Source organism: Anolis carolinensis, chromosome 1 (genome assembly GCF_035594765.1).
Source record: "Anolis carolinensis isolate JA03-04 chromosome 1, rAnoCar3.1.pri, whole genome shotgun sequence".
Classification (NCBI taxonomy): domain Eukaryota; kingdom Metazoa; phylum Chordata; class Lepidosauria; order Squamata; family Dactyloidae; genus Anolis; species Anolis carolinensis.
The window spans coordinates 248295791-248309826 of NC_085841.1; the positions used below are offsets into that span (position 1 = coordinate 248295791).

At 39.8% G+C, this 14036-nt stretch overlaps 1 protein-coding gene across 2 annotated transcripts in view; it reads left to right on the forward strand.

Annotated features, from left to right (window-relative positions):
- Window positions 1-8274, forward strand: part of gli2 (GLI family zinc finger 2) — a 279884-nt gene extending 271610 nt beyond the window's left edge. For both annotated transcript variants that reach the window (XM_003214899.4, XM_062967372.1), the window contains 2 exons: window positions 256-592; window positions 2326-8274. In XM_003214899.4, coding sequence (XP_003214947.2) covers window positions 256-592; window positions 2326-4667 — 2679 coding nt within the window. In that variant the 3' untranslated portion in view covers window positions 4668-8274. The remainder of the gene's footprint in view (window positions 1-255; window positions 593-2325) is intronic.
- Window positions 8275-14036: the final 5762 nt, after the last annotated feature.

The window sequence follows — 14036 nt, forward strand, 5'->3', positions numbered from 1 at the left end:
AACAGAACACTGAAGTAAAAGAAAAAAGGCAGTGCTAAGAAGAAGAATTAACCAGGCAACAAAAAGGAGAGGGGGATCAGATCAGATCAATCCAAATATTTGACTGGCTTCATGGTATCAATCTTCAGATGAATGTGAAATAAAATAATTGGTTCAGCTTAATTTCATAGTATTAGACAAGCTGACATATTCTATGTATGTGAATGTCATTCATGAGTTGTCTGAGGTCACCTCCATTTTTCTTATTTTCCTTAGATGTATCAGTCCAGTCCTGGTGGCCAGTCATCATGTAGCAGTGAACCATCACCACTTGGGAGCACCAACAACAATGACAGTGGAGTAGAAATGAACATGCACAGCGGGGGAAGTCTGGGGGACCTGACCACATTGGAGGATGGCACTCCTGTTGTAGACTCGACGGTCTCATCTGGCAACTCAACCGTCAGCCTTCAGCTGAGGAAGCACATGACAACAATGCAGCGCCTTGAGCAGCTGAAGAAGGAGAAACTCAGGACAGTGAAGGATGCATGTTCTTGGGCGAATCCAGCACCACACGTCAGAAACACCAAGCTGCCTCCCATCCCAGGCAACAGTAAGTCAGTCTGGCTGCTCCCAACAATGTTTCAGAGACCTTTCTACAGCTGTCCTATGTTGTCTCCCCACCCAAGAACAGATATAGGAATTGAAATCTGAAATAGGGAAAATATCCTCAACCTTCACACATATCTATCATTGTCAAAAACACATATCAGGTATCACATTGCTGTATGAGTGTTCTACCATCCTCGAGAATCATCACCTGAAACAGGATGTCAAACTTGATTCCACAGGCCAAGATGCAGTAGAGTGGGTCTTCTCAATAGCCCCCCCCCCCCCCCGGATCTAGAACTCCCTCCCTAGGGAGATCAGGCAGGCTCCCACCCTTGCCTCTTTTAAAAAGGAGTTAAACATTTGGTTGTTTCGTTGCGCATTTGAATAATTCAGTCCCCATGACCAAAATTTAAATTAATACATTTTTGCACTGTTCCCTTTCCCTATAATTAATTGGATGTCTGTCACCACCCAACGGTTGAGAAAGGCTTGCACTTTGTCCTTTGGCCCTGAAGTACTTTATAACTATACTATTGCATTTTAGTTCAAATGGCCCCTCGACACTATCACCCTCCACCAACCTAGAGGTCCATCTTGTTTTACTTTATTTTCACTCATTTTATGCTTCAAATGAGTTTTTATGGTTAATGTATTGTTTTGCATAATGTCAATTTTGCTGTGTTTTTATACATTTTAATATGTTTTCATTGTTGTACTCTGTTTATTGTTTTCGGACCTTTGTCCCGTGTTAGCCGCCCCGAGTCCTTGCCGGGAGATGGCGGGATAGAAAAATAGTTAATTACCATTTGTGTAAGGATATGAAGCTTGGTAAAGCAATTCAGTCTTGCCATTTCTAAAGCTTTTCCCCAATGGGCAAAAAATTGTTGATTTTTATGGTCCAGTTTGCCAATTAAGGAATTTTAGTGAAGAAAATTGCATGAAACATGGCCATACAGCCCAGAAAACTCACAGCAACCAAGTGATTCCGGCCATGAAAGCCTTTGACAACACACAAAAATATAAACTTGAATATTTCTACACAAACAAATGGGTTTAAACAAACATATTTTCAATAATAGGAAAATAATTCAAATTTTGTACTGTGTTAATATTTTTTTATTTAGGCCAACTTTACTGTGCATACATCCACATGCCCCAGAATGCTAAGCAAGCATTAAATAAAAGAGAGAGCAATGTTTGGAAAAATAACTTTTCAGAACATTTGAAGTTAGCTATACCAGGTACTGAGGTGAATTCAGGTTACATCTAGGATCTTTAAATAAACATTGTTTTTATCTAATTCTTTGAAATCAACCCCCTTGCTGACCATTTCTGCTTTTTAAACAAACTACACTGGTAATTGTTCTTTTCACTGAATCGTATTGTTTTTTAACATTTTAATTCATACCCAGTCTTTCCCCCAAAGCTGAAAGTCTAAGCATCTTGCAAGATTTAAAAAATCTAAGTAATAGCGCATAGTGATGGCCAAAAATGTTTAAAATGACATTAAATTATATCATAGAGTTAAAATAATTGAACATATCTCCATTTGAAATCAAAGAATAGGAGTAGTACAAAATAATCCACCAAGGATCCCTCTTAACAACTCAAATAAGCTTTATATGGAGTACATGTATATGTGTGTGTAGAGAGAATGAACTGAGTGAACAATGGAGGCATCTTCTACTATCATTGACCAAGAAGCCTATTTTTCTTTTTTTCCTTATTCTTCAGGCTGTCTATTGGACAATGGAGGTGGTATCTCTACAGCACTGCCTAATCAGAGGTTAACAGAGCTGTCCATCAATGAGGTCACAATGTTGAATCAACTAGCTGAACGCCGTGACAGCTCAACAAGCACCATCAGCTCTGCCTACACTGTCAGTCGCAGATCTTCAGGGATATCTCCATATTTCTCTAGCCGTCGTTCCAGTGAAGCTTCCCCATTTGGAAACCGCCCTAATAACACAAGCTCTGCTGATTCCTATGACCCCATTTCCACAGATGCCTCTCGCAGGTCAAGCGATGCTAGCCAATATAGTGGCATCCCAGGTCTTCTGAACCTGACACCGGCTCAGCAGTACAGGCTGAAAGCAAAGTATGCAGCTGCCACAGGTGGCCCTCCACCAACTCCACTGCCTAACATGGACAGAATGACTCTGAGAAATAAGATCTCCCTCCTTGATGGGGCAGATCCTGCTTTGCCTTCCTTTTGCTTCCCATCTGGGCCAAGGCGTTGTAGTGACAGTATGGCTTATGGGTATGGATCATCACCTGCCTTTGCCCACGAGGTGGCAGGTAATAGTGCCAGGCGTGCAAGTGATCCAGTGAGGAGACCTGCTGGAGATCCAACATCCCTCCCCAGAGTCCATCGTTTTAACAGCACCAACAACATGAATCTCCTTTATCCTCCTGCAGACAGAAGGAACTTCAACTTGGCAAACTTTACACATACAGAGGGAAATCTCACTAGGCACATATACTCTCCACGGCCTCCGAGCATTAGTGAAAATGTTGTCATGGAAGCAATGGCTGGTGAGACAGATGGTTCTGTAGGAGATGATGATATTGTGCTACCTGATGATGTAGTACAATATATCAAATCACAAAACAATGCGATGTCTACGGATCACTCTTCCACAGGGTATGGGAATGAGATGCAGAACTTCCAAGCAAATGTAAAAGAACAACAAAACAACATGCTGAGCCAACACAGGATGGCTCTTCCTGACGTGAGTATGAATCATACAATCCCAGTTGTCAATGGGTGTCAAGTAAATTTAGGGGCCAACTCTAATTTGAGTAAAAACAACATGCCAGTCCAATGGAATGAGGTCAGCTCAGGTACAGTTGATACGTCTTCTGCTCAGCTGAAGCAACAAGCCCCTCAACGGAACTTAGCTGTTGTCCACCAGAAGCAGAACTTTGGGCAATATCAAGACTTCAGCCAACAGCAGATGCAAATGGGTCAAAGTAATGTAAACATGATCCCACAACAGTTTGTGCAAAAGAATGCAGGACTGGATGGACCGAGACTAAACTGCATGCACTTACGGCAGCAGCAGCAGCAGCGGCAGGTGCATCCAGCTCCTAGTAACAGTGCAGATATGCGGGCACATGAAATGTACAATCAGGTTCATCAGATGCTGAGTCCACATACAATGAGCAGTGAGCTCATTGCTTCTCAAGTTCACTCTCAGCCTGCTTCTCAAGTTCACCCTCAGCACATAGATGCTGTGGGTGGTTCAGTTGGAATGGTTAACAGTAGCAGAGAATGCATAATGCACAATCAGGCCATGCAGGAACCAAGGCACCATCCAAACCACATGAACTTTTCAATGACACAGGAGGCGTTCCATCAACCTTCTACCTTAATGGCCCCAAGTCAATCAAACTTTGAACCACAACAGAACATGACTGGCACAGTTGGGCAGAGTTTTCCTTCTAATGTGGTACAGCCTCATCCTCCACCTAATCCCAACCCAACAAACAGACACCGAGGGATACGTGCTATGCAACAAATGGGTTACATGAGAATATCTCAACCAACTAATGATCTGAGTCCAGGGCAGCCAAGGCCAGAACCAACCCCTAAAATAACAGCGGGTATAGCCTCATCACAATCAGACCAATGTCACAACAGTATGAGAGAAAACCATTTGATGCACTATTATGGTCAAATACACATGTATGAACAGAATGGGAATTTTAATAACCGTGCAGAGTGTTCTATAAGGCAGCAACAGCAGTGTTCACTGAATGTCAAGCCAGCCCCCATGCCCTCTCCTGGAGCTAATCAAGTTTCAAGCACTGTAGACTCTCAGGTTCTGGAGCCTCCTCAGTTAGATTTTGATGCCATCATGGATGATGGGGACCATTCCAGTCTGATGTCAGGGACCCTGAGTCCTAGCATCCTACAGAATCTCTCCCAGAACTCTTCTCGCCTTACAACTCCCCGGAACTCTCTGACACTGCCATCTATACCGGCTGGAATTAGTAATATGGCAATAGGAGACATGAGCTCGATGTTAACGACACTGGCAGAAGAGAGTAAATTTCTTAACATGATGTCTTAATGCTTAAAGCACAACAGACTAGAAGTATCGAAGAGATTACATGCTAAGCAATTTTATGAATGTGCTTTTTAAAAATAAAATTTCCATAGAGTAGACTTTTTTACAAGTATTAAATACATTAAAAGGATTCCAAATAAGGAAGAAGTGTCTTTGTAAAAACTTGTATAAACTATATAAAAGATGCACTGAAATAATGCACCATTAGTATTATTTTTGTGCTTGTTTTTCCAAGTGCTGAAATATGCCACCATCATTCTAGACCAGAACTTTCAAGCGTTCCTGTTTGTAAACAATAGGGCACATTTAGTATCATGCTTAAAAGCTAACAATCACATCTTTGTTAGTTTTCCAGTATTTCCTTCTTGCAGAACCATTCAACCTCAGCCCCTAAGTTTGCCAAATGTGGAGCGCTACAGTCATGCGCAAAAATATTAAAAAGCACTGTTTCAAACAAAGTTCTGCTTTGTAAAACACATGTTTGTTGTTGCCTTTTTGTTTTCTCTTAGTTATCACTGCAAAAATGCAATCTTATGGTGACAAATACAAGGATATAATTTTGACCGAAATGCAAAAGCCATACTATGTATGTTTAATGCTTAATGCTTTGCTTCATGGCCAGAAGTGTTTGTATGTGTGTGCATGCGTGTGCACATACAGAAACATGCACAGACACACAGCATCGCTTATACAGCTAATATATTATAGCTTAGCTGAGAAGCATCAGTTTTTGAGCAGTTTTGCAGTGAAGTGCCTTATTTGCATTAGTTGTTGAGTCGTCAAGGCATCTCTTGTCCATTAACGTCAAATAAAGTATATCACCAGAAGCATGTATAAAATAAAGGTACATTTATATCAGGCATTGCAATATTGCTTTAAAAAAGACATTTGAGAGGGACACATTGATGGGGAGGAGATGTGAAAGATTAATGTTCTGGTTTTTTTATCAGAGGTGGTTTTTATAAAGGGATTTATATCATGAAGAATGGAGTGGAGGTTTGAAAATGCCACTAAGGTAAAAAAAAAAATACTTCTAGGAGGAGAAAGGTCACTGGGATGCATGGCATTTATTTGTTCTTTAAAGATGTGGACCACTCATAGTTTCCATTGACTTCACATTGGAGTTGAAAAGGCAAGGAGGACAGCCTCATCAGAGTTGGTTAAATAAGTGATTAAACAAGTGAGGCTACAGAAGTTCTGCAGTTTTTTATAGGACTTAGGAAATTGATTGCCCCATGTTGCATCCAAGTTTGGATGTGGTCAGTCCCCTCATTGATCAACATTCCTATGTGATTTTGGGTAGCCAGCTTCATTCTGTTTTGTAGATGGTTGTGAGTTCAGGTGTTCAGATCTTCAAGTTACCTTGGAGAAAGGCAGGATGTCAATGAGCAAACCAGAAATATGGATAATGAAGGTCAGGGAGATTTTCATATCCATTCTGGGCAACCAAATTAATCTCCTTTGCAAGTAATTTGGTAGTTGTGCCATCTGATATGTGGTCACACGGTTGATCATATAGTTGCCATGTGTTTAAAAAAGACCTGGTGTTTGTATATATTGCAGCTCCAACAGAACTGACAGGGAGAGAGAGCCACCTTCAAATTGTGGCTGTGGCCTCAAGTTTGTAGCATTATGCATTTCTGTCAATGGAAGCCCTTATACTACACAATAATATTAATTGATTCATTGATACAATGGTTTCTATTTTTAGCACATTTATTTAACCAAAGTTTATTTGTCAGTCCTTGTGTCAATACGTTGGTGGCTAAAACCTACAGGAACAGGTAACAGTAATGGCAGAGGTTCCAGTCCAAGTTTGTGGGACCCCATGTCTGTAGGACGCTTTGCATTCACAATAAGATAATTCAGGGCATTTTAAAGGTATTCCAATATACATTTTTCAACTTTTATAACATTTTCCTACTCTACACTTTTATTTTCTTCTCAGCCCTTCTCCCAAAAAGAATAGGAAATCATTGAGAACCACAACATAATAATGTAATTTTTCAACATTATTCTTAGCATTTGTTAGGTAACGGTTTTCCCCGGACATTAAGTCTAGTTGTGTCTGACTCCGGGGATTGGTGCTCATCTCCATTTCTAAGCCGAAGAGCCGGCATTGTCTGTAGACACCTTCAAGGTCATGTGGCCAGCATGACTGCATGGAGTGCTGTTACCTTCCTGCCTATTGAGCTACTCACATTTGCATGTTTTCAAACTGCTAGGTTAGCAGAAGCTGGGGCTACCAGTGGGAGCTCACCCCACTCCCTGGATTCGAACCACCAACCTTTCGGTCAGTAAGTTCAGCAGCTCAGCGGTTTAACTTGCTGTGCCAACAATAGTAGAAAATTTGGTCCTTTTAAAAAAAATAATGCATTGGAAATTGGGAACACAGTACATTTAAACAGTAACTTTCCAAGGTCTAGGTGAACCTCATTGCTTGTGCTGCGTCCTGCGTTTGTTGCCCCCTAGAAGGATTTGATTCTAATAATGAATCTGGAGTGTGACACACTTCCCAAGGTAGTCAAGTTCCACATCACATATCTAATATTTCCATATCTGTTTACACCCATGTTTTGCTTTGTCTGTAAGTGGGTTGCTGTGGAATGTCCTAACATTCTAAATGCTATAACCACCTCCAAAACTATGAGAATAAGGCATGATTAGAAGCCCCACAGAAATTGGTGTAAGGTTCAACATACATTATTCATTGTTTATTCACTCACAATATGAGACCTGAAAATAATTGTAGAGGCAGGCTAGAAAGAACAGGATCTTCTGAGCACTGCATTGGAACTACTTCTGACATTAAACTATGAGAAAATGAACTAGATTCTCCTCCTTTGGGTACAATTGTACCATGATATTGTCCTGATTAGCACACAAGAAGACTCTGGACATGGCTGTGATTTTTCATGTAATACAAACAACAGTAATAAGCCATTGATAGTTACCATGGTCTAGTGGTTTGAATTATGGATCGACTCTTGGAAACCAAGATTGAAATTGATGCTTGGCCATGGAAATGCACTGGGTATCTTTGAGCAAGTCACGCACTCTCAGCCTCAGAGGAGGCAAGCCCTTTCTGAACAAATCTTTCCCTGCAAAATGGAGTTAGGTCTCCATAACCCCAAAAACAACTTGAAAGCACACAACAAGCAGCCATTAATTGCAAAATATCTTGGTTGTCTGAACTATGATTACTGAACTAGAGTTCTCTTGACATGTAATAAGAATTGCAGGAAGGCATCAAAGCTTAAGTATATTTTGGACATCCCATGCTCCATACATTGCCAGGTGTGAAGAATGCATGATAATATGCGGATTTGTAAACTCCTAAAGCAAAAGGGAAAGAAAAACCTACTCAGGCATCATGTTCTTCAGCTTTACAATGATGGTTTTCATTTATTACTGTAATAGTAACCACAATACTGGCTCTGTATATATTCTGTATAGAAGACATTCATTATTAAGAGTACTGTAGCTGAATTGTTCTGTCTTTGTATCTCCAGGACCTTTTAAGCTGTTTTCTACATCATAAGAATGGCAGTCACATGTTGAACTGTATATAAATGTTTTGTACATTAAAAAGTAATTTTTTTTCATAATAGTCTTTTGTTGTCTGTTGGTTTTTGTTCAGGTTACAGTCACAGTAGAAAGCATGACCAAAGATCCAAGGGGAATTATTGATGACCACATCACATTACCCCCTTTTTTAAACATCCATACAATTCCATTGTGTGAAATTGTAAAGTGTGGATATTGGAAACACACTTGGAGTTTCTCTTGCGGAAAACTTTGTCAAGTGACTGCAATTGGCTGCAGCTTCATATAGAGACCTGTGGGCCCCCAGATGTTTTGGCCTACAATTCCTAGAAATCCCAGCCAGCTTACCAGCTATTAGGATTTCTTGGAGTTGAAGGCCAAAACATCTGGGGACCCCAGGTTGAGAACCACTGATAAAGGGTCAGGTCCATCCCATGAGCTTTTGCTGTCTGATTCAAAGAAGAAGATGGCTCTTCCTTCAATTTTGATCACAGAAGCGTCAACCTTATCAACGAGATAGCTGCTTCTACTGCAGCCATCAGTATAGGCGAGTTCTGGATAAACAGGCTGGGATGCAGCCAAATCATTTGGGATTTAAAGTTCTGTCCTTCAGGTAGAAGAGGAGAATGGCCAAGGGGCTCAGGAGAAATATATCTGCTTCAAGTAGGTGCCTAACTCTACCTTATGGCAGGTTCAGTGCTTTTTGACTGCACATCTGGGAAATGTCTCTTTCCCTCAACACAACACAGTGAATATGGCCTTGACTGTTCTTGATCAAACACTGGAACTAAGGCCAATGCAAAATAAAGTATATTCACTATTGGGGGGGGGGGGGGATACCTGTTATTTAATAAAAGGCCCTTCAGACAAATAATCAAAGAAGCTAACATTTTTCTTCAGCCTGTAGAAATGTCTGAAAAAATTGTTGCTTGTTTATCTGGCTTCAGAAAGCTCAAAATAGTCACTTCTGTAGAGATAGTACATAGCATTGTTCTCCTTTCGCTGTAGTTGTTATACCTTGTATGAATTATCTCTACAATCAAGTTATGATTAATAGATAATGTTGTTGTACCTTAGTTATTTGGAAAAGGAAAAAATAACCTTTTTGTAACTAGTTAAATTGAATCTGACCATGGGGAACCATACAGTCAAATGTTTGTAGACCTATTAGTTCTTCTCTCTAGTCAATGATGGATGGTTGAGAATTTAATTTCAATTTGTTTTTAATTGGGATTTTCCCAAATTTTCTTCAAATGTGAGCTTGAAAGAAACAAAAAGCAACGTATTTATTGATCCAGATTTAAGATTCCGAATATCTTATTTAAAGTCTGGATCAGCCTCCTATGTGTTCAACCATGTCAGTGCTGAATGGGATTGCCACCTCTTTAAAAGAATCCTCATATGCAATACCTATATGGTAGGCGAATAGAACATGTTACGGCCCATGTTGGAAATAGATCTGTTATTTATCGTGTCAGAAGCGAATTGAGAATACAGTTGTAATGTATAGAACAACCACAAACAGTGTTAAAAACTAAATGTTTTTTGACCAGTAGCTGACCACTTGGAGTGCCTCTGATGTTGCTATGAGAAGGTCCTCCATTGTGCATGTGGCAGGGCTCAGACTGCATTGTAATAGGTGGTCTCTGGTTTGCTCTTCTCCACACTCGCATATCGTGTACTCCACATTGTAGCCCCATTTCCTAAGGTTAGCTCTGCATCTCGTGGTGCCAAAGCGCAGTCTGTTCAGCGCCTTCCAAGTTGCCTAGTCTTCTGAGTGGAAAATGATGCACCTAATGAATTTGGTTAATTCAAGAGTACACATAGTTTCATTTCAGTCTGTAAATGAAAAAATTAAAAAATTTGCAGAACTAAGAGAATTTGAAGACTTTTTTTAAAAAATGGGGAATAATCAAAACTAGCAATTTGTCATTGAAAACTTGCAGATTCACACATGAAGAGCAAAAGCAAAGGCAAATTGTGAAGTCTGTTGTTGCATCTATTCCACTATGGTGGCTTCAGACTATCTGAATCTCCAGAAATTCAGGGAGATGATTAATACTTAACTGCCCCAAGGTCTCTGGGTTTGGCACTGACCTGACAATCCTTGCTACACTCCATCCCTGACCAATGTCTCTAGCAGTCCTTTTCTAACAACATACTCCATCCATGCCACAAGAGTTCCTTTCTTTAGACATAGTTTGTTCCTTTTGGAAGTCAGGCTGTGCTGTAAATCAACCGAACATTATATATTGTAGGGATGACAATTTATGACCGAGCAAGGCCTCTTTCCGACAGCTATTTAATGTGTAAGTAAAATGGCCTAACAAAACAAACCTGTCCCCTGTAAGTATAATTTCTCCCTCTAGGATTTATGTTTCATGTAAACATGCAAACTGCCACTTTAAATATCTTGCCGTAAAAAGTAGTAAAAAGCAAACAAGACTAAGGTAAAGTTCTGAAATACACTGTTGATCCTGATACTTTGGATTATATCTGTATTTACCAGGAATGTTACCTTTCTCTTGTCTCTTCCCTGCCTTTTGAAGAGTGTGGTAGGCAGAGCAAACCTTTTGAAAGTTCTTGTTGAAATTTCAGCCTCTTCACTCAGAACTTTCCATGCAAGATAAGGCAATTAATAGCTACTAGTCTTGATGGCTATATAGTATCCCTAGTATCAGAGACAGTGTGCCAAGCACTGTTGCTGGGAAAAATGTGAGGATAGGAGTACTTTATAGCCCTCATGTCTTGCCCGTGGGCTTCTCACTAGTGTACATTTGTATGGAATTACTGTTCATTTTGTTTAGTTTCATTCGTTTTGTATCAGTTTTGTATTTGTCCCCATTTCCTAAAATGGGGCGCCTATACGAATAGAATTTTCATCTCACTTATGAAAAAAACCAAAAATTTTGGACTATTGGTGACAATGGGAGGACTTCCGAGGCTCACCCCACCCCACTCCCCGCTTGGTTTTTGGGCTAGAGGGGTGAAAATCACCACACACAGAGGGCATTTTGACCCCTTTTAGCCCACCAACTTTTAAAATGTTTGTTCTTCCCCAGAGTACTATTGATACTGATATTAATATTATTATTAACACCTATTGGCACACATCAGCTATTGTGGGGAAGCAGACCTCTCTCAGACCCAGCTTAGGGTCCCATTGTTACACATCAGCTGTAATGGGAAAGCAGCCCTCTGTCTGTATTGTTACGCAGCCTGAAACGAAAGGAAAATGAAAACAAGCACCGTGACCGTGCAGCTTTCTCTTTCATGTCGCCTTTTGTTGCATCTGAAAATGGCATCTTTTGTTACATGCATCTGGATGGACTATACTAAATGAATAGACGAATGAAACATATGAAACAAATGCCAAGCACATCACTACTTCTCACTCACTTTTGTTTGGCCATTCTAAGATTAAGATTCTGGACTGAATGAGCTTTGCTCAGGTCCAGCATAAATGGGATTATGTTTGCACATCCTTAACTGGTAGACAGAGGACAGTGACTCCAGTTAAATATACATGTGAATGTACAGATATTTGAGTGAAGATTCTATTCACCTAAACATAAAAATTCTGTCACCTAAAATTCTCCTATTTCAGGGCTTGGACCATCTTCTCCAGTCCTCGGGCCACGGGGAAGAATCATGAGAGTATGTATGTCCTCTTCACCAGATGTGATTTTTAAAAATCTAAATAACATGTTATTCAATTATGGTTGTTACTCTGTGTACCATACCCCATTGTAAATAATCTAGTGTCCATCATTCTGACATGACAAAGAATCATCCCTTAGTCTCAAGTTTTCAGTCCTGAAATCTCAGAAGCTTGGGCGGTTTTGACATGGCAAGCCTACCACCAGTCCAGAGAACAAGGACTGCTTCTTACCCAGGTGCATCAGAGTAAGAGGTCACCCCAGGATGCAGCTCCATTTCCCTGCCATTGCATAACTATGGGGTTAGACTTAGCTACCATCCAGTTAACTCTGAACACCAATGGAAGAAGAAGATGACTGGCTGGCCCATGAGGTCTCGTCCAACTCTATTCTATGATTCTATGTTTCTATGATTAATACAGATAGTCCTGTCTGCCAGCTTGCATAAGAGACTTCTAGTGCAAGGGAGAATTGTGATAGGTAATACTGTTTCTCCCTGTCATACTGGAGATCACTCATGAGAAAAATGAGATTATCAGTTAGGTTTTTCCTGACAGGGGAACAGAGTCCTACTGCTGACCCATAAGTGAGGAATGGAGCAGGATGGGATTTAGTGCATAATACCAAAACCATAGTGTTTGCATATATAAAATCCCAAACAGGATTTCAGCCATCAGATTCAGTGAAGAAGAAAGTTGTCAATATATCCATTTACCACTTCTCTCTTCTCTGTAGACAGACTTTACTAAAATCTACTCGTTGCCTTAGGTGAAACAAGTACAAAGCACCTGAAATAATTTAGAACAGACGCACAGAAATGTACAGAACCATCTTTATGGCAACGAAGCTGGGGGTTAAACCAATGGCAGGGAGGAGTCAATTGAAACCAAATTGATAGCCACACTGACTGCAGCTGTCTCTTGGAGGGAGATGAAAAGGTCTTTAAATTATATTAGGTGCAATAAGTACCTGAGGGTGTCCTTGTTTTCATCCATAAAGTGTTGTAGAGTAAAGTATAGATACTAAAGAAAGAAATGAGCAAAAGACCCCAATACTAAAAATAGAGCCTTATCAGAAAGTAGAATGGCTCAATAAGACAAGAAGGCCTCTGTAGAGAGCATTATGCAGAGTTTTTCTTCAGGTCTGTTTCATCACACCCAAACACAGACCATTTGTCTATTTTCCCTTTATTCATATTGCAAGAAGCAAAACAAAACAAAGCCATTTCTTTCTGGTTCATTGACAGGTATTCCTGTGGTTCGAGTAACCACAAGGCATTTAAATTCATCAAGCAAGAAGATTTTGCCCACTATCCAACACCTATCTGCAAAAACATCTACATAGAGGAAACTGTTATGCTTAACCAAAAACCACATTCTCAATAATAAATCATATTATTTTATTTCACTTTTTATTATTATTATTATTATTATTATTATTATTATTATTATTATTATTATTCCCCGTTTTATCTCCCCAAAGGGAACTCAAAACAGCTTTACATGAAAGCATCAGCATAACCATTTAAAATACAAATATAAAAACACTAGCTGTGCCTGACCATGCGTTGCTGTGGCAAAGTGGTGGCGGTATTGGTTAAAAATTGTTGTGTAGTTTTTATTTCACGTTATTTGTATTTTTTAATTAATTTTATTGTAAGTTATCTTTTTATTTATTATATTTTATTATTTTATTGTATTATTTTTAGTTATTTTCTGTTATTATAGTATTTTATTGTATTAATTTTTTAGTGTTTTTAATTATTTTTATTGGGTTGCTAGGAGACCAAGTTGGAGGAGCTTAGCCTTCTAACTGGCAGCAATTGGATAAAAGCAATTATTCCTCTCTCTCTAATTAGGACTTTATTTTTCTTTTCTTTTTGTTGTATCAACCTAGAGCTGTGGATGATGGGTTGTGTCGTCAAATGTCGAGGTTGGGGGGCCTGTGGTTTTGTTGTTTTGTGGGTCGCCATGATGCCATCACTCTTTTATATATATAGATTAAAATAGGATTAAATATAAACAGTATATTTTCAGGAGCCCCGGTGGCGAAGTGGGTTAAAGCACTGAGCTGCTGAACTTGCAGACCGAAAGGTCCCAGGTTCAAACCCCGGGAGCAACGTGAGCGGCCGCTGTTAGCTCCAGCTTCTGCCAATCTAGCAGTTCGA